This window comes from Plecotus auritus (genome assembly GCF_963455305.1).
Source record: "Plecotus auritus genome assembly, chromosome: 2".
NCBI classification, from domain to species: domain Eukaryota; kingdom Metazoa; phylum Chordata; class Mammalia; order Chiroptera; family Vespertilionidae; genus Plecotus; species Plecotus auritus.
In genome coordinates, this window is record NC_137771.1 from 104,602,132 (window position 1) to 104,621,511 (window position 19,380).

General features: G+C 44.3%; 1 protein-coding gene across 6 annotated transcripts in view; it reads right to left on the reverse strand.

The window, feature by feature from the left end:
- Positions 1-19,380, reverse strand: part of CCDC138 (coiled-coil domain containing 138) — a gene marked incomplete at its 3' end in the record, with an annotated part of 288,926 nt that overhangs the window by 240,779 nt on the left and 28,767 nt on the right. For all 6 annotated transcript variants that reach the window (XM_080657466.1, XM_080657465.1, XM_080657464.1 and 3 more), the window contains exon 6: positions 6,574-6,732. In XM_080657466.1, the coding sequence (XP_080513592.1) occupies positions 6,574-6,732 (159 nt within the window). The remainder of the gene's footprint in view (positions 1-6,573; positions 6,733-19,380) is intronic.

Genomic DNA, 19,380 nt, shown 5'->3' on the forward strand with positions numbered 1-19,380 from the left:
GGAGATGGTGGGTGGGTGGGAGGTAATCAACCAAGGACCTTGTATGCATATATGCATGGCCCATGGACACAGACAATGGGGCGGTGAGGGCCTGTGGAGGGTGGAGGGGGGCGGGGGCGGGCTGGAGGGGTCAATGGGGGAAGAAAGGGGGGAAAAAAAGAATCAGAAAAATATGATGAAGTGTCAAAAAAATGCAAAACCTTAGGGGAAGCCAGCCCGGGTCCCAGTTGCCTATGGGCGGCCTGAGGGAAGCCACCCTGGGTCCCGGGTGCCTGCCGGCGGCCAAAGGAGGGAAGCCCAGGTCCTGGAGGAAAGTCAGGTGCTGGAGGAAAGTCAGTGCTAGCAGCCCGGGTCCCAGGTGCCAGAAGGAAGCTGGTGCCGGCAGCTGGGGGAAGGAAGGCCTACTCTTGCATGAATTTTCATGCATTGGGCCTCTAGTCTATAATAATAAAAGCGTAATATGCTAATTGGACCGGAAATCCTTCCGACGAAGCTGGGGCTGCGAGGGAAGCCTGGGTCCCAGGTGCCTACTGGCAGCCAGAGGGAAGCCTGGGTCCCGGGTGCCGGAGGAAAGCTGGTGCCGGCAGCCAGGGGAAGGAAGGCCTACTCTTGCACAAATTTCATGCATCTAGCCCAGGGGTGGGCAAAGTTTTTGACTCGAGGGCCACAATGGGTTCTTAAACTGGACCGGAGGGCTGGAACAAAAGCATGGATGGAGTGTTTGTGTGACCTAATATAAATTCAAAGTAAAGGAGAGGAGGGGAGAGCAAGAGAACCCTCCGCTCTTTCGGCTCCGCGGGCCGGATAGAACAGCCGAACGGGCCAGATCCGGCCCGTGGGCCGTAGTTTGCCCACGGGTGATCTAGCCTCTAGTAATAATAATAAAAGCATAACATGCAAATCGGCTGGATGACCAGACAGCAAAACAACTATCCAGACGACCTTCCGGACGACCACACTGTGACACCCACTGGCACCAAGCCAGCCAAGGCAGGTGCGATGCTATTGGTCAGGGGCCCAAACACTGCCCCATGATTGCCCTGCAGAGGGAGGCGAGGGCCACCGGCCAATGGAGCAATCAATCAATCGGGGGCTCCACAATTGCCCCAAAGAGGGAGGCCCAGGCCACTGACTGGCAGGATGCAGCGGGTGGGCAGGCCTCCCTCTGCGGGATGCGAGTGATCACATGATTACCCTGCAGAGGGAAGCTCAGGCCACCAGCCCGCGGGGCGATCAATCAATCAGGGGGCTCCACGATCACCCCAAAGAGGGAGGCCCAAGCCACCGACTGGTGGGCTGCGGCAGGTGGGCGGGACCTCCCTCTGTGGGGCACAATCGATCGCATGATTGCCCTGCAGAGGAAAGGCCAGGCCACCAACTGGTGGGCTGCAGAGGGTGGGCGAGCCTCCCTCTGTAGGGTGCAATTGATTGCATGATCGCCCTGCAGAGGGAGGTCCAGGCCACCGGCCTGCAGGCTGCAGAGGATGGGCAGGACCTCTCTCTGTGCGGGCAATCGATTGAGGAGCCCCAGCCGGGTGGGCAGGACCTACCTCTTTGGGGCCATAGATGGTGGAGCCCCACGATCTATCGCCCCAAACAGGGAGGCCCAGGCTACCCCCTGGCGGTGCTGTGGCGGGTGGACGGGGCCTTACTCTGCAGGGGCTATTAATTACAGGGCTTCCGGACTGTGGGAGGGCACAGGCCAGGCTGAGGGACCCCCCAGTGCATGAATTTCGTGCACTGGGCCTCTAGTAGTAATAGTAAAAAGCCTAACATATGAGTAATTGGAAACCCAAAAGAAGAAGAGAAAGTACTAGGAGTAAAAAAATTTGAAGAAATATTGGTTAAAAACTTCCAAAATTTGGTGAAAAACATAAATTTATAAACTCAGGAGGCTTAGTGAACCCCAAACAGGATAAACTCAAACAAAAGCATAGGGTTAAGTACCTTTGGAGAGAACCAAGATGGCGACATAGGTAAATACCTATACTCGCCACCTCCCATAACCACATCAAAATTACAACTAAAACACAGAATAGCCATCATGCAGAACTGCCTGAAAGCTGGCTGAATGGAAGCAGGACTTGCTTCAATGGGTCTTTGGTGCTCATTGAGCCTGCCCCTTGAGTGTGTCACTTGTGGATGTGTAGAGTTGCACTCTGGTATGATCTGAAGCTGTCCAGCAGGTGTCTTCTTTACAACTAGAGAAGTAAAGAAGAAAGCACATTGAGACTGGTAGAAGGGATGGAGGCACAGATTGGGCTGGTCCAACACCCACATGTGCAGTTTTTTTAACTGGGAGGGAGATCATCTCTGTGGAAGCCAGCCCATGAGGAACAAGAGGTCCCTTCCCCACAACAGACCCCAAAAGAGGTTCCAGAGTTGGAAAAAGAAGCCCCCATAGGCTGTAAAAACCAGTGGGGATTGGGGCTCAGTGACAAGGAGGCTACTGGAGACCTAGCTGTTCCTCTGAAAGGGCTGGCGCACGAACTGAACTTACAAAGTCCTTCTTCCTCTGAGCCCTACTGCCAGGTGAGGCTCTAGGGAACCCAGAGACATAAAGGGAGGAAGTGGATTATCTGGCATCAGGGCAGAAACTCAGGGGTGATTTTCTCCCAGATGGAAGTGATTGCAGGGTCATTGTTGCTATGCTGGGACCTCTCTGGTTGCAGGGCTGACTGGCAGCCATATCTGTTTGATCTGCCCTGGTGATTCCCTAAGACTCCGTCCATCCAATCTGCAGCCCCACCCAACATGTTGAAGCAGCTTTTGCATATGAATTGCCTGTACTTGCTCAGGCTTTAGACTTTGCTAAACTCTCTCAAACAAGCTGCAGCTGGGTCACTGTGCTCCAAACCTATCAAAAAAAAGGGATCAAGACCCTGAGCTAGCATGAGCCTGCCTTGGTTCACAGCTGGGCCTTGCCTGGGCACCTCCAAGCCCAATACAAATAGCTCCTGTTGGGTGGCCCCAGGCAATGGCTGACTTTGCACCTCCCTAGAGGTCCTAGAGCCAGTGCACCTGCTGGACAGCTTCAGATCATACCAGAGTGCAACTCTACACATCCACAAGTGACACACTCAAGGGGCAGGCTCAAGGAGCACCAAAGACCCATTGAAGCAAGTCCTGCTCCACAGGGTGTTTCCTGCACAGTAGCTCTCCCAGTGTGGCCATAGGTGGTACTCACAGCCATTTGGCCTGGAGGTCAATTCCTCCCAGTGACTGCCAACACCAATCAAGGCTCAACTATAAGACTGTGTACACAGCCCACACAGGGACACACCTGGAGTGCCTAGCTCAGATGACTGGGGAGTCTGAGCCACTGGCCCCTACAGAACACCTACTACACAAGGACACTCTACCAATTCCAGGAGACATGGAAGCTCTACCTAACAAAGGGAAGCAGCCAAAATGGGGAGACAAAAAACATGTCACAAATGAAATAGAAGCAAGCAAACTTTAGGATACAGAGTTCAAAACCATACTTATAAGGTTACTCAAGGATCTTAGTGAGAAATTCAAAATCATGAAAAAGGATCAGTCAGAAATTAAGCATACACTAACTGAAAGAAAGAATAATTTACAGGGATTCAGCAGTAGAGTAAAGGAGTCTGAGATTCAAATTATGTGGAATATGAGGAACTATAAAACACCCATTCAGAAGAGAGAAAAAAAAAGAATTCAAAAATATGAAGACAGTATAAGGAGAATGTGGAACAACTTCAAGCATACCAACATTTGCATTATGGGGAGATGAGAAAGAGCAAAAGATTGAAAACCTATTTGAAGTAATAATGACTGAAAATTTCCCCTACCTGGTGAAATAAATAGACTACATGTTCAGGAAGCACAGAGAGTCCCGAACAAGAGGACCCCAAAGAGGCCCACACCAAGACACATCATAATTAAAATGCCAAGGGCTAAAGATAAAGTGAGAATCTTAAAAGTAGCAAGAGAAAAGCAGTTAGTTACCTACAACGGAGTGCCCATATGACTGTCAGCTGATTTCTCACCAGAAACTTTGCAGGCTGGAAGGGAGTGGCAAGAAATATTCAAAGTGATGACTAGCAAGGACCACATCCAAGATTATTCTACCCAGCAAAGCTCTCATTTAGAATTGAAGGTCAGATAAACGGCTTCCCAGACAAGAGAAAGCTAAAGAATATCATCACCACCAAACCAGTAAGACATGAGAGGAGGAGGAGGAAGAGGAAGAAGGGGAGGGGAGAGAGAGTGGAAGGAGGAAGGATAAAAATTATGAATAAAATGGCAAAAAAATACTTATCAACAATTGAATCTAAAAATCAAAATAAATGAACAAGAAATCTAATGAACAAAATAAACTGGTGAATAAAATAGAATCAGAGGCATGGAAGCATAGAACAGACTGATGAATCTCAGATGGAAGAGAGGAGGGGGCAGGAAGAGATTAACCAAAGATCTTACCTATGGACATAGACAGTAGGGAGGTGAAGGCCTGGGGCAAGTTGGGAACCCAGTGGAGGGGGGCAATGGGGAAAAATGGAGAACATCTATAATAATATCAACAATAAAGATTTTTTAAAAAGCATAGGGAGATACAGCAAAATTGAATTGCTGCTAAAAAAGCTAAGATATAGAAAAATCATGTAATGATTCTATTTACATGACATTTTGGGAAAGGCAGGGACAGAAAAAAGATCAGTGGTTTTTAGGGTTTGAGATTGGGGGAATAGGGATAACTACAAAGGAGCATAAGGAAACTTTGAGTGCTGGAATTATTATCTTGATTATGGTGGTGATTACAAGACTTTTAAAACAGAAAGAATTTTACGCTATATGTTATACATACAGGAAAATATCTCTTGATATGAAACAAAGAAGGATGGCCGGCCTGCAAACCACCACAGGCCCCTCGCCCAGGCCACCCCACGCCCCAAGGGAACCCCCACCCTGATCCGGGACACCCTTCAGGGCAAACCAGCTGGCCACCACCCATGCACCATGCCTCTATCCTATTTAATAAAAGAGTAATATGCAAATTGACCATCACTCCAACACACAAGATGGCTTCTCCCATGTGGTCAAATATGGCTGCCCCCATGTGGACACAAGATGGCCACCACAAGATGGCCAACAGGGGAGGGCAGTTGGGAGGGACCAGGCCTGCAAGGGAGGGAAGTTGGGGGTGATCAAGCCTGCAGGGGAGGGCAGTTAGGGGTGACCAGGCCAGCAGAGGAGGGAAGTTGGGGGCGACCAGGCCTGCAGGGAAGGGCAGTTGGGGGGGACCCAGGCCTGCAGGGGAGAGCAGTTGGGGGGTACCAGGCCTGCAGGGGAGGGCAGTTAGGGGTGACCAGGCCTGCAGGGGAGGGCTGTTAGGGGTGACCAGGCCTGCAGGGGAGGGCAGTTAGGGGCAAACAGGCTGGCAGGGGAGCAGTTAGGCATCAATCAGGCTGTCAGGGGAGTGGTTAGGGGGTGATCAGGCTGGCAGGCAGAAGCAGTTAGGGACAATCAGGAAGGCAGGCAGGCGAGCAATTGGGAGCCAGCAGTCCTGGATTATGAGAGGGATGTCCGATTGCCCGTTTAGGCCCGATCACCCGTTTAGGCCCGATCCTACCAGATTAGAGAGGGTGCAGGCTGTGCTGAGGAACACACCCCCCCCGTGAATAAATTTCGTGCACCGGGCCTCTAGTACAACCTATATAACATTCTTCACATAAACAATTAATCTGAATATAATCATTAGGAAACAATAGGCAAATCCAGAATAAGACATATTCTATAACAGCGGTCGTCAACCAGTGGTCCAGGGAGCACTAGTGGTCCATGAGGTCCGAAAGGTTGGCGACTGCTGCTCTATAAGAATACTGGCCTGGAGCCTTCAAAGAGAAGTCTCTCAAAAAAACAAAAATAGGCCAAAGCCGGTTTGGCTCAGTGGATGGAGCGTCGGCCTGCGGACTGAAAGGTCCCAGGTTAGATTCCGGTCAAGGGCATGTGCCTTGGTTGTGGGCACATCCCCAGTGGGAGGTGTGCAGGGGGCAGCTGATCGATGTTTCTGGCTCTCTATCCCCCTCCCTTTATCTCTGTGAGAAAATCAATAAAATATATATTTTTTTAAAAATAGTAGAGTTGACTGCTCTAGATTCGAAGAAAGCACGAAGATATAAAAATGAACATAATGCATGAATTATGTCTAGTTTCTTGATCCAAAAATATAACAAAAGAAACAATAAAAGACATTTCCCAAGTGGGAAAGTGAGTGTGAATTGTACATCAAATTAAATTACTTAATTAGTATTAATTTCCTAATATGATAACAGTACAGAGAATGTACTTATTCTTAGGGGATACATACATCAAAAAATAAGTATCTATAATACTAAGGACATTTGTAGGGGTGCTGTGTCATAATTTTTGCAAGTAATTTACAAATCGTCCAGGAAAAAAAATATGTGTGTGTGTGTGTGTGTGTGTGTGTGTGTGTGTGAAGGCGGTTGGGAAGAAAAAAATAAAGCCTCTGTGGAAAACGCTAATAACTAGTGGATCGAAATTAAGAGAAAAAAGAGAAACTCTAAAATCAAATGCTACAGTTACCTCCTTCATAATCTGAAATCTTGTAAGAACTTCTTCTTCCACACCTTTCATTTTACTCAAGGCAGTTTCATGTCTGAACAACAGCTGTTCTCTTTCAACTAAAAAATGTTCTCGCTTCTGAAGTTCTTCAGCAAATTCCTGTTGTGCTGCAGTTTCACACTGTATCAAAATGTAAGATTTAAAAATGTGTTTTTAAAAGTACATTCACAAATTCTACAAATTATATTTTATTTACTAAAATTACAGAATAATCAAATGGTACCAAGCAAAATCTGGATTACAGTAATAATTATAGTAGTACAGCAGCAAGTAAACTTGTACAGAAATTTTAATTTGCTGTAAGATAACATGATACTATAGTGAGATTCTACTATGGTAACTCAAAAGAATTTGGGGTCCTACTATGGTAACTCAAAAGAATTAATCCTCTATCCCATCCAGCTTAAATTCCATGCTCCACTTCAACTTAACAGTCCACTTTACTTCTGTTATGTTGGGCTAAAAGACCCAAGCCCTGAACTAAAGCACTAACCGCCTTCCCTACCCCAGTTCTACACTGCTAAATACCGCTGGAGAAAAATCACACACCATGAAAAGCAGTACCATTGCGAATGTATTGTCTCACACCTCTAATGCAGTCTAGAAATCTTATTTATATTTTCATGGTTGGCTCTCTCTTTCCCATTTTCCACAGTGTCTATTTCAAACCTTCTCCACTCTTTACTTTGAACATATCACCTTCTCTGTCCTTCAGTGCAGACAGCCTCATCTCTATCTTCACAGGGAAAATAGAAGCCGAAGAAAACATCAACCCCCTGCCCTCAAGACACACATTTCTCCCTCACTCCCTATTATAAAACTAGAGGCCCGATGCATGAAATTCGTGCACGGGAGGGGGTCCTCTCAGCCCAGCCTGCACCCTCTCCAATCCAGGACCCCTCAGGGATGTCTGACTGCCGGTTTAGGCCCAATCCTGGCCTAAACCGGCAGTCAGACATCCCTCTCACAATCCTGGACCACTGACTGCTAATCACTCACCTGCCTGCCTGCCTGCCTGCCTGGTCGCCCCTAACTTCCCCCCCTGCCGGCCTGATCGCCCCTCACTGCCTCTGCGTGCTGGCCTGGTCACTCCTAACTGCCCCCCAGCTGCCAGTCTGGTTGCCCCCAAATGCCCCGTCAGCTTGGTTGCCCCCAACTGCCACCCCTGCCGGCCTAGTCGCCCCTCACAGCCGGCCAGGTTGCCCCACGCAGCCTGTTTGTTCAGTCATTTGGTCATCCCTCACTAACCCCCCTGCTGGCCTTGTTGCCCCATGCAGCCTGCTTGTTCAGTCGTTTGGTCATCCCTCACTAACCCCCCTGCCAGTCTGGTCGTAGGCAGCCATCTTGTGAAGACATGAGGGTTAATTTGCATATTATCTCTTTATTATATAGGACTAGAGGCCCACTGCACGAAGAGATTCATGCAATAGGCCTTCCTTCCCTTGGCTTCCAGCACCAGTTTTCCTCCGGCACCCACGACCCAGGCCTTCGCTCCAGCCAGAGTCTGCCTTCTTCGTCTTTGCTGCAGACTCCAGCTGGAGTCTGCCATCTTCGTCTTTGCTGCCATCTTCGTCTTCGCTGCAGACTCCGGAGTCTGCAGTCTTGTCTTCGCTGTGGCACTCCGCTCCTGTAGATGCCTTCGCCCCCCTGCCCTCTCTCTCATAGCAGGCATCCTGCCCCACCTGGCCACTCCGCACCTGGAGCAGCTGGGCGGCCGCCATCTTTGGCCTTCTAATTTGCATACTCACTCTGATTGGCTGTGGGCGAAGCGGAGGTACAGTCAATTTACATGTTTGTCTATTATTAGGTAAGATAAGCTCAGGATCTCATTGCCTTCTCCCCTCTTGTGGAGACTGCCATACTGCGTATTCCTTTAATATTTTTGACATCTTCCATCTCATCTGAAATGAAATCTTTTGACCCCCACCCAACTTATCTCCTCCCCTTCACAAACTTCTTTAAAACTGTGTCTACGTTTGCTGAGCCCTCTTCTTTACCTCTCAATCATCTCTGAATTTATTTTAATCTGGCCTCAGCCCATGTACCCCTATTTAAATGACTTACCTACTACAAAATCTAAAGGTCACTTTTCAGTCCTAATTTTATTGAATCTTCAGCAATGTTTTATATTATTGTCCCTTTCTTCCAACTTAAAATATTATTTCATCAGTTTCCACATTCTCCTGGTTTTCCACATCCCTCTCTGTCTCCTCTGTGGGCTCTGTTTCGTCTTCTGTCCTTTAATTACTAATGTTTCTCAGGCTTTGGACTTCAGCCATTTTCTTTCTCATTTTTCACACACTCTCTGCTTGGTTCCATCCACACAATGGCCAATTTCACCCAACCTACAACTACTCAGCTCTTTCTCTAAGCTCCAAACTCAAGTCCAATCAGCCTATTTGACATATCCACCTAAATGCTTTCAGGTAACGAAAATAAACATGTCTAAAACTGAGTTCAATTAGCAATCAGGGAAATGAAAATGAACACTACCGTGATGAGCATTAAAAAGAACAAAATACTGCCATCCACAACAGCATGGATCAACCTAGAGGGTATCGTTCTAAGTGAAATAAGTCAGACAAAGAAAAATACCACATGATTTCACTAATATGTAGGGGTTTTTTAGAAAATCAAAACAAATAAGGAAAACAAAACACATTTAGATTCATAGAAACAAAGAACAAATTGATGGTTGCCAGTGGGGAGGAAAGTGGAGGGATGGGTGAAAATAGTGAAGAGCAATACAGTCAATAGTAGTGTGATAACTTTGCAACTTCACTAGACTTAGTGTGCTGAGCATACCACAATGTATATAAAAATGTCGAATCACTATGTTGAAACTAATATAATATTGTATACCAAATATACTTTAATAAAAAATACTTTAGCCAGGCCGGCATGGCTCAGTGGTTGAGATTCAAAGTATGAACCAGGAGGTCACAGTTTCAATTCCCAGTCAGGTTATATGCCCGGGTTGTGGGCTCAATCCCCAGTAGGCAGGAGGCAGCCGATCAATGATTCTCTCTCATCACTGATGTTTCCATCTTTCTCTCTCTCTCCTTTCATCTCTGAAATCAAGAAAAAATATATTTTAAAAAAATACTTTTAAAAATCCACAATGAAATATCACTTTACACCCACTAAAATGGCTAGAATCAAAAAGACAAAATAACAAATGTCAAGGATGAGGAGAAACTGGAATCCTTGTTCACTGCTGAGAATGTAAAATGATGCAGTCACTTTGGAAAACAGTCTGACAGTTCTTCAAAAAATTAAACACAGAGTTACCATATGACCCAGTAACTCTACTCCTAAGTATACACACAAAAGCAAAACTTAAAACACGAATGTTCATAGCCACATTACTCACAATAGTCAAAAAGTGGAAACCCAAATGTACATGAATTGATGATTTGATTAAAAAAAAAAAAAAAAAAAAGTAGAGCCCAGCCAATGTTGCTCAATGGTTGAGTGTTGACCTATGAACCAGGAGGACACATTTTGATTCCTGGTCAGGGCACATGCCTGGGTTGCAGGCTCGATCCCCCATAGAGGGGCATGCATGAGGCAGCCAATCAATTATTCTCTCTCATCAATGATGCTTCTATCTCTCTCTCCTTCCCCCTTTATCACTGAAATAAAAATATAAAGAGAAGAAAAAATGGCAGCCAAGTAGGCAGATGTGTAGTGCACCTCATCCAGGGGCCAAACCAGAAATCTAAATCGGAGAACACCTAGAATTAAATTAGGCACAGCTGCGGAGGCAACCTACAACAAGGAAGGGCAGAAAATGCCTGGAAACTAGTAGGAAGGGTGACAATGGCTCTAGAGGGGTAGCAGGCCACCAAGCCAGGGGGCCAAGAGGGAGAGGAGGAAGCTGCATTAAGGGAGTAGCAATTCCCTCAAAAATAGATGCCCAGCCCAGGCTGAGCACCAAAACCACGTCCCTTGGCGGCAGGTGTAACATCCAACTGTGAAAAGGAGAGCCACAGGGCTGCTGGCTGCTGGGGAGTCTGGACCCAAGACCAGAGCAGTGAAAGGCTGCACCACGAGGGGAAGGCTGCACAGTGCTGGGGGGAGAGAAAGCCATGGTTTCATTGTTTTTGTTTTGTATTTCATTCTGGTTTTTGTTTGTTTTTTTCAGGGCTTATTCTTTATTTTTTTAATAATATTTTTAAATTATAGTATAGTTTTAGGTGCACAACCCAGTGATTGGACATTTATGTAACTTACAAAGTGACCATCCCAATAAATCTAGTACCATCAAACACCATAGAGTTATTAAAATATTATTGACTACATTTCCTATGCTGTACTTTACATCCCCATGACTATTCTGTACCGGCTAATTTGTACTTCTTGTTTTTTAATTCTTACTGTTGAATGTATTACATATGCCCCCTTAATCCCCCATTATCCTCTCCTAGCCCACTCCCACACTCCAATCCAGGCCTTCACCTCCCTATTGTCTGTGTCCATTGGTTATGCTTATACGCATACAAGTTCTTTAGTTGATCTCTTACCAGCACCCCCCAACCCTCACCCATCCACCCCTGCCTTACCTCTGAGGTTTGACACTTCTATGTCTCTGGATCTATTTCTGCCCATCAGTTTATATTGTTCATTATATTCCACAAATGAGTGATATTATGTGATACTTATTATTTTTTTTTTTTGACTGGCTTATTTCACTTAGCATATTGCTCTCCAGGTCCATCCATACTGTTGCAAATGGTAAGAGTTCTTTCTTTTTTACAGCAGTGCTGTATTCCATTGTGTATTTGTTTTTATTCTTTAAACCCAGAACACAGGACTTTTTCATTGCGATCACTAAGCCGAGGCTTTGGCACAGGGAGGGAGGCACTGACTTGAGGTGCCTGAAGAGAGGCTGGGGAGGGAAGCAGGACAAAGAGCTGCCCAAGAGTCCTGCATTAGGCTTCCAAACTTAAGGGGCCATTTCTCCCCCCAGAGGAGCTAACTTCTCCCAGTAGCCTCAGGGCAGGTGATGCAGCCTGCCACACCCTGTATTTTGAGCTTTGCAGAGGAAACAAAGGCACAGGCCAAGCTTACAAGTCTAAATAGTCTCAAGGAGCCCTCAGTGACTGGATTGGAAGAGGGCCCTGTTGACCCAGATATTCTGGGAACCAGTCTGATAAAAACTCCAGGTTGCCAGCCAACCCCATGTCTCCATACAAGGATCTCTGTCCAACCAAGGGCAGAATAATATTTTGGGCTACTCGAGGAGCACTACTTGTGGGTCAGGAAAAAACACCCATCTTGCCCTAGCTAGTTTGGCTCGGTGGATAGAGCATCAGCCTGCGGACTGAAGGGTCCCAAGTTCGATTCCAGTCAAGGGCACATGCCCGGGTTGCGGGCTCAATCCCCAGTAGGGGGTGTGCAGGAGGCAGCCGATCAATGATTCTCTCTCATCATTGATGTTTCTCTCTCTCTAACTTTCCCTTCCTCTCTGAAATCAATACAAATATATTTTTAAAAAAAAACACCCATCTTATTCCCTGAAAGCGAAACAGTACCAACCCCACCTAAAGCGCTGTCAGAAATAGATGCTTGAGTAATTAAGATTGACAGCTGGCAGACAGGCAAAGAGGGCATACTGGCCCCATCTGCTTGCAGAAAAAGCCTGTGGAGACAGACACAAGCAGAGAACCTGTGGATTGCTTGGAGCTTAAAGCAGGGTGCTAAAAGCCAAAAGAAAGTGCCTGACAATGGTTAGCACCTAAGCAACTAACAGGAAGCCCAGAATTGGCAGACAGAACTGAAGAGTGGGGCCCTAAACCAGCTCCCATGGGGCATTAAAACTCAGCTAAAGAGAACGACACTACATTTTATTTTTATAATAGAGATCCATGCACAAATTAGTGTACCGGTGTGGTCCCTCAGCCTGGCCTGTGGCATGGGGTCAAAACCGGCTCTCTGACATCCCCCAAGGGGTCCCAGATTGTGAGACCTCTCCAGGGCAAGGGACCCCATCAGTGCAAGATCAGGGCTGGGGAGGGACGTGGGAGGTTGGCCAGCCGGGGAGGGACTGTAGGAGGGCTCTGGAGCATGTCCGGTCCATCTCCCTCAGTCCCGATAGGCCAGACACCAGCATCAAGTTAACCTATCGGTCAGAGCATCTGCCCCCTAGTGCTCAGTGCATGTTATAGCGACCATTTGACCAATCAACTGTCTGCCCCCGGGTGGTCAGTGCACATCATCACAAGCAGTTGAGCGGCCTTAGCATATCATTAGCATATTACGCTTTGACTGACCGGCCGACCGGACACTTCCATAATAGGCTTTTATTATATAAGATTTTTGTTTTTCTAATTTTATTTATTTTCTTCCTTTCCTCTCTTTTTTTGCTCCCATTTTTCGACTCCTTTTCCCATTTTAGTTTTTCTTTCTTTTTTCCCTTTTAAAAATTGATCTTCTTTATCACCTTAGTGATGTATCATTCTAGTATCTCTTGGTTTATTCATTTATCTCATTTTTTCTTCCCTGCTCCTATTCCATTACCCCTTCTCTTTTCTTTTTCTTCACTACTCTTTTTTCTCTCTCTCTCTTTTCTTGCTCTTTTCTCCTAATTTTTAAACTTCTTTCAGTTCCTCAATTTAGGCCTATCTGCTCTCTACTCTACTCTCCTTTTCAAAGAAATAAATTTTTTTAATTAATATTTTTCTTTTCTTCTTGTCTCTTTTCTCCCTTCTATATCCTAAACCAGGGTCCTTCCCCTATTCCTCTAATTCCTTAACCTTATGTTCTTTATTTAAACCCTGCATCTACAGATTCTGCCCTCCACCCCTTTCTAGGTGCTTGTGCATTTTGGTTTATTTGCTTGTTTTGTTGTGTTTTCTCCACATATGTTTTCTTTCTCTCTATTTTTCTCGCTATCATTTTTGCTCTCTTTTCTCTTTCCTATTTCTCTCTTGGCTGGTGGTCACATTTAAAGGTGTTATAGGTGCCTGTGTACATTAGTGTTCTGTTCCTTCTGTGTCATGTCTTGGCTTGTTGTATTTTGTGCTATTCGGCCAGCACCTCCACAGTGGTTGGAATTTTGTGGCAGGCAGCAAGCCGCATAATAAGACACCCTGAGAGAAGACTCCATCCATGAAAGGAATAATAACATTCAAGACCCAACTACAGCCCTAGCCAGTTTGGCTCAGTTGATAAGAGCACCAGCCTGCAGACTGAAGAGTCCTGGGTTCAATTCCGGTCAAGGACATATACCCGGGTTGAGGGCTTGATCCCCATAAGGAGCCTGCAGGAAGCAGCTGAAAATGATTCTCTCTCATCATTAATGTTTCTATCTCTCTCTCCCTCTACCTTCCTCTCTGAAATCAATAAAAATATTTTTTTTAAAAAAAAAAAAGACCCAACTACATCAGGAGAACTCAAATATCTCAAGTAGGGAACTTCCCTAGAACATCCAGCCCAGGAGATATGAAAGAATGCACCACAATACATCTACTGATATAAGACCAATTCAAATTGTGGATGGCATAGCAGTTTGATCTAATACATAGGAACAACTACAAAGAACAGCAAAAATGGGGAGACAAAGACACAACCCCCAAATGAAAGAAAAGGAACAATCACCAGAAAAGGAAATAAATGAAATGGAGGCAAGCAATTTCTCAGAGAAGGAATTCAGGGTAATGGTTATGAGGATGTTGAAATGTCTGGATGTGATATTCACCAACATGTATAAGAATCAAGAGGAAATGAAGAATGACATAGCGGCAATAATGAACACAATGGAATGTTTCAACAGTAAACTAGAAGAAGCTGAGGACCCAATCAGTGAATTAGAAGACAAAGTAGAAAAAACTACCCAGCAAAGCAGCAACTGGAAAAAAAAATTTTTTTAAGGAGAAGAGTCTAAGTGAGCTATAGGACAACAAGAAATGAAACAACATCCACATAATAGGGGTGCCAGAAGGAGAGGAAGCTGAGCAAGGAATACAAAATCTTTTTGAAAAAATAAAGTCAGAAAACTACCCTGACTTTGGAAGAAAAAAGTGAGACAAGTCCAAGAAACACAGAAAGTCCCAAACAAGATGAACACAAAATGACCGACACCAAGACACATCATATTTACTAGTAAATTGTCAAACATCAAGGATAAAGTAAGAATCTTAAAGGCTGCCAGACAGAGACAGAAAGTTACCTACAAGGGAACTCCATTAGACTATCAACCTATTTCCCAGCAAAAGCATATCAGGCCAGAAAGGAATGCAATGAAGTATACAAAATGATGCAAGGCCATTATGCTAAGTGAAATAAGCCAGGCAATGAAAGAAAAATACCACATGATCTCACTCATTTGGGGATAATGAAAAACATTATAAACTGATGAACATAAAGATAGATACAGAGGCAGTAAAGCATCAAACAGACTGTCAAATTACAGCGGTAAGGTTAGGGAGAGGTGGGGGAAATAAGAGATCAACTGAAGGACTTATATGCATGCATATAAGAGTAACCAACGGATGCAAAACATTGGAGGGTGAGGGCATGTATGGGAGTGGGGTGGGGGGGCAATGGTAAGATATGTACACATATAATACCTTAATAAAAAAATAAAAACAAACAAACAAACAAAAATGATGCAAGGCAAGGAACTAAATTCAAGAATACTATCTAGTCAGGGTATCATTCATAATTGAAGGGAAAATCAGGAGCTTCACAGACAAAAAAAAAAGGCTAAGGGAGTTTATTACCACCAAGCCAGCAATGCAAGAAATGATAAAGGGACTGTTGTAAAAAGAAAAACTAGAAAGGGAAGACGGAGCACAGATATAAAGAATAAAAATGGCAACAACAGTACCTAAAATAATAACCTTAAAGGCTCCAATTAAAAGACACAGGGTAGCAGAATGAGTAAGAAAATATAACCCATATACTGGTATATGCTGTCTATAAGAGACCCAGCTTAGAAAAGAGGACTCACACAGACTGAAAGTGAAGGGATGGGAACAAAATTTTTAGGCAAATGGAAATGAAAAGAAAGCTGGGGAAGTAATACTTACATGTGACAAAATAGAATTCAAACTGAAGGCCATAACAAGAGATAAGGAAGGCCACTTCATAATACTGAAGGGAAAGATACAACAAGAGGCTGTAACTCTGGTAAACATATATGCACCCAATACAGGAGCATCAAAATATATTTTAAAAACTTCAGGAGGACACCAATGGAAAGATTGATGATCATAGTAGGGGAATTTAATACCACACTGACATCACTGGATAAATCTTCTAGACAAGAAAATCAAGAAGGAAACAGCAATCCTAAATAACACTCTAGAACAGATGGAACTAACTGACATCTTCAGAACATTCCACCCCAAAGCTACGGAATACACATTCTTCTCAAGTGCACATGGGACATTTTCAAAGATAGACCACATGTTAGGAAACAAGCTAAGTATCTACAAATTCAAGAAGACTGAAATCAGAAAAGCAGCCATGTAGGTTGCTTGGTGTAAAAAAAAAAAAAGACTGAAATCATATCAAGCATCTTCTTAGACCATAATGGCATGAAATTAGAAATCAGTTACAATAAAAATGCTCAAAAACAATCAAATGCATGGAGGCTAAACAGCATGCTATTAAACAATGAATGGGTTCCAAAGAGATCAAGTAAGAAATAAAAAAAAAATCTTGGAAAGAAATGAAAATGCACACAACAATCCAAAATTTATGGGACACAATGAAAGCAGTCGTGTGAGAAAAGTTCATAGCACTACAGGCCCACCTCTAAAAAACAAGAAAGGTGCCAAAACCGGTTTGGCTCAGTGGATAGAGCGTCAGCCTGCGGACTGAAAGGTCCCGGGTTCGATTCCGGTCAAGGGCATGTAACTTGGTTGCGGGCACATCCCCAGTAGGAGGTGTGCAAGAGGCAGCTGATCGATGTTTCTCTCTCATCGATGTTTCTGACTATCTATCCTTCTTCCTTCCTCTCTGTAAAAAATCAATAAAATATGTTTAAAAAAATAAAAATAAAAAAATAAAATAAAATAAAAAACAAGAAAGGCATGCGAGGGGAGCCAGCAGCCACCGCCCGCGACTGTGCGGGGAGCCAGCAGCCACAGCCAAGACTGTGCGTACGCGCAGGGAGCCAGTAGACATCACTTGCGACCATGAGTGGAGCCAACAGCCACTACCCGCGACCACGTGCACGAAGGGAGTCAGCAGCTTCTGCCCGCGACCTCACGGGGAGCCAGCAGCCACTGCCTGCAAGCACATGCATGAGCGGGGAGCCACCAGCTGCTGTCTGTGACCTCGTGGGGAGCCAGTAGCCACTACCCGTAACCACGCGCATGCGCAGGGAGCCAGGATATGCCACCCGCGACCACTTGGGGAGCCAGCAGCCGCTGTCTGCAACCGGCAGGGACCCAGCAGCAATCTGAACTGCAATAGGAGAAAAAAAATCAAAAGACAGAAGGAGAGGCTGGGGGAGCTTTGGGACAACATGAAATGAAGCAATATACGTTTAATAGGGTTGCTAGAAAGACAAGAGGTGGGGCAAGGGTTAGAAAACCGATTTGAAGAAATAACATCAGAAAACTTCCCTGATTAGGGGAAGAAAAAAATTACACAAGCACAGAGAGTCCCAAACAAGATGAACCCCAAGACATGTCATAATTACAGTGGCTAACATTAATAACACAGAATCTTAAAGGCTGCAAGAGAGAGACAGAAAGTAACCTACAAGGGAACTCCCATTAGATTATCAAATGATTTCTCTACACAAACACATCAGGCCAGAAAGGAATGGAAGGAAATATACAAAGTGATGCAAAGTAAGGGAGTAACAAGAATACTCTACGCAGCAAGACTATCATTCAAAATTGAAGGGGAAATCAGGAGCTTCACAGACAAAGAAAAGCTAAGGGAGTTTATCACTACCAAGCCAGCAATGCAAGAAATACTAAAGGGACTGGTGTAAAAAAAGGAAAAAATAAATAAGGGAGAAGAAGGAACAGAGGCAAAAAAAATAAAAATGGCTACAAACAAGTACCTATCAATAATAACTTTAAACGTAAATGGACTAAATGCTCCAATCAAAAGACAGTGAGTGGCTGAATGGATAAGAAAACATGACCCATATATTTGCTGTCTACAAGACACCCACCTCAGAAAAAAAGACTCACACACACTGCAAGTGCACAAATGGAAAAATATCTATCAGGCAAATGGAAATGAAAAAAAAAGCGGAGGTACTAATACTTATATCTCACAAAACAGACTGCAGAGTGAAGGCCATAACAAGACCTAAGGAAGGCCACTTCATAATACTACAGGGATTGATACAACAAGATGATATAACTCTGGTAAACATATATGTACCCAATACAGGAGCACCCAAATACATAAAAACACTTCTGGAAGATAGCAAGGGAGAGATCAACAATAATACGATCATAGTAGGGAACGTAAATAACCCATTGACATCAGTGGATAAATCCTCTAGTCAAAAAACAGCAATCATAAATGACTCACTGCATCAGATGGACTTGACATCTTCAGAACATTTCATCCCAAAGCTGTAGAATATACAGTCTGTTCAAGTGCATATGGGAGGACATTTTCAAAGATAGATCACATATTGGGTCAAAGGAGAAGTCCCTCCAAATTCAAGAAGATTGAAATCATATGAAGCATTATCTAAGACCACAATGGCATAATATTTGAAATCAACTACAATAAAAACAATCCAAAAAAATTCAAACACTTGGAGGCTGAATAACATCCTATTAAACAATGATTAGGTTACCAAAGAGATCAAAGAAGAAATTAAAAACATCCTGGAAATGAATGACAATGATAACACAACAACCCAAAATATATGGGCCACAGTGAAAGCAGTCCTAATATGAAAGTTCACAGCATTACATGCCTACCTCACAAAACAAGAAAAAATGGTAATAAATTATCTAACACTACAACTTAAAGAATTAGAAAGAGAATAACAAGAAATGCCCAGAGTGAGCAGAAGGACGAAAATACTAAGATCAGATCAGAAATAAATGACATAGAGACCAAAAAAACAATACAAAAGATCAATGAAACCAAGAGCTGGTTCTCTGAAAGGATAAACAAGATTGATGAACCTCCAGCCAGGCTCACCAAGAAGCAAAAAGAAAAGACTGAAAAAAGTCAGAAATGAAAGAGGCGAAATAACAAATAGACCCCACAGAAATACAAAGGATTGTAAAAAAAAAATACTATGAACAACTCTAGTCCAACAAACTTAACAACCTAGAGGAAATGGACGTATTCCTAGAAAAATACAACCTTCCAAAACTCAATTAAGAAGAATCAAAAAAATCTCAACAGCTGATAACTAAGGAGGAAACTGAAATAGTCATCAAAAAACTTCCAGCAAACAAAAGCCCAGAGCCAGACGGCTTCACAGGAGAGTTCCATCAAACATTCAAAGAAGAACTAAAACCTATCCTTCTCAGACTTTTCCAAAAAATTCAAGAGGAAGGATCTTTCTATGAAGCAAGCATTACCCTAATACCAAAACCAGATAAAGAAACCACTACAAAGAAAGAGAATTTGCCGAAACCGGTTTGGCTCAGTGGATGGAGTGTCGGCCTGCGGACTGAAGGGTCCCGGGTTCGATTCCGGTCAAGGGCATGTACCTTGGTTGGGGGCACATCCCCAGTGGGGAGTGTGCAGGAGGCAGCTGATCGATGTTTCTCTCTTATCGATGTTTCTAGCTCTCTATCCCTCTCCCTTCCTCTCTGTAAA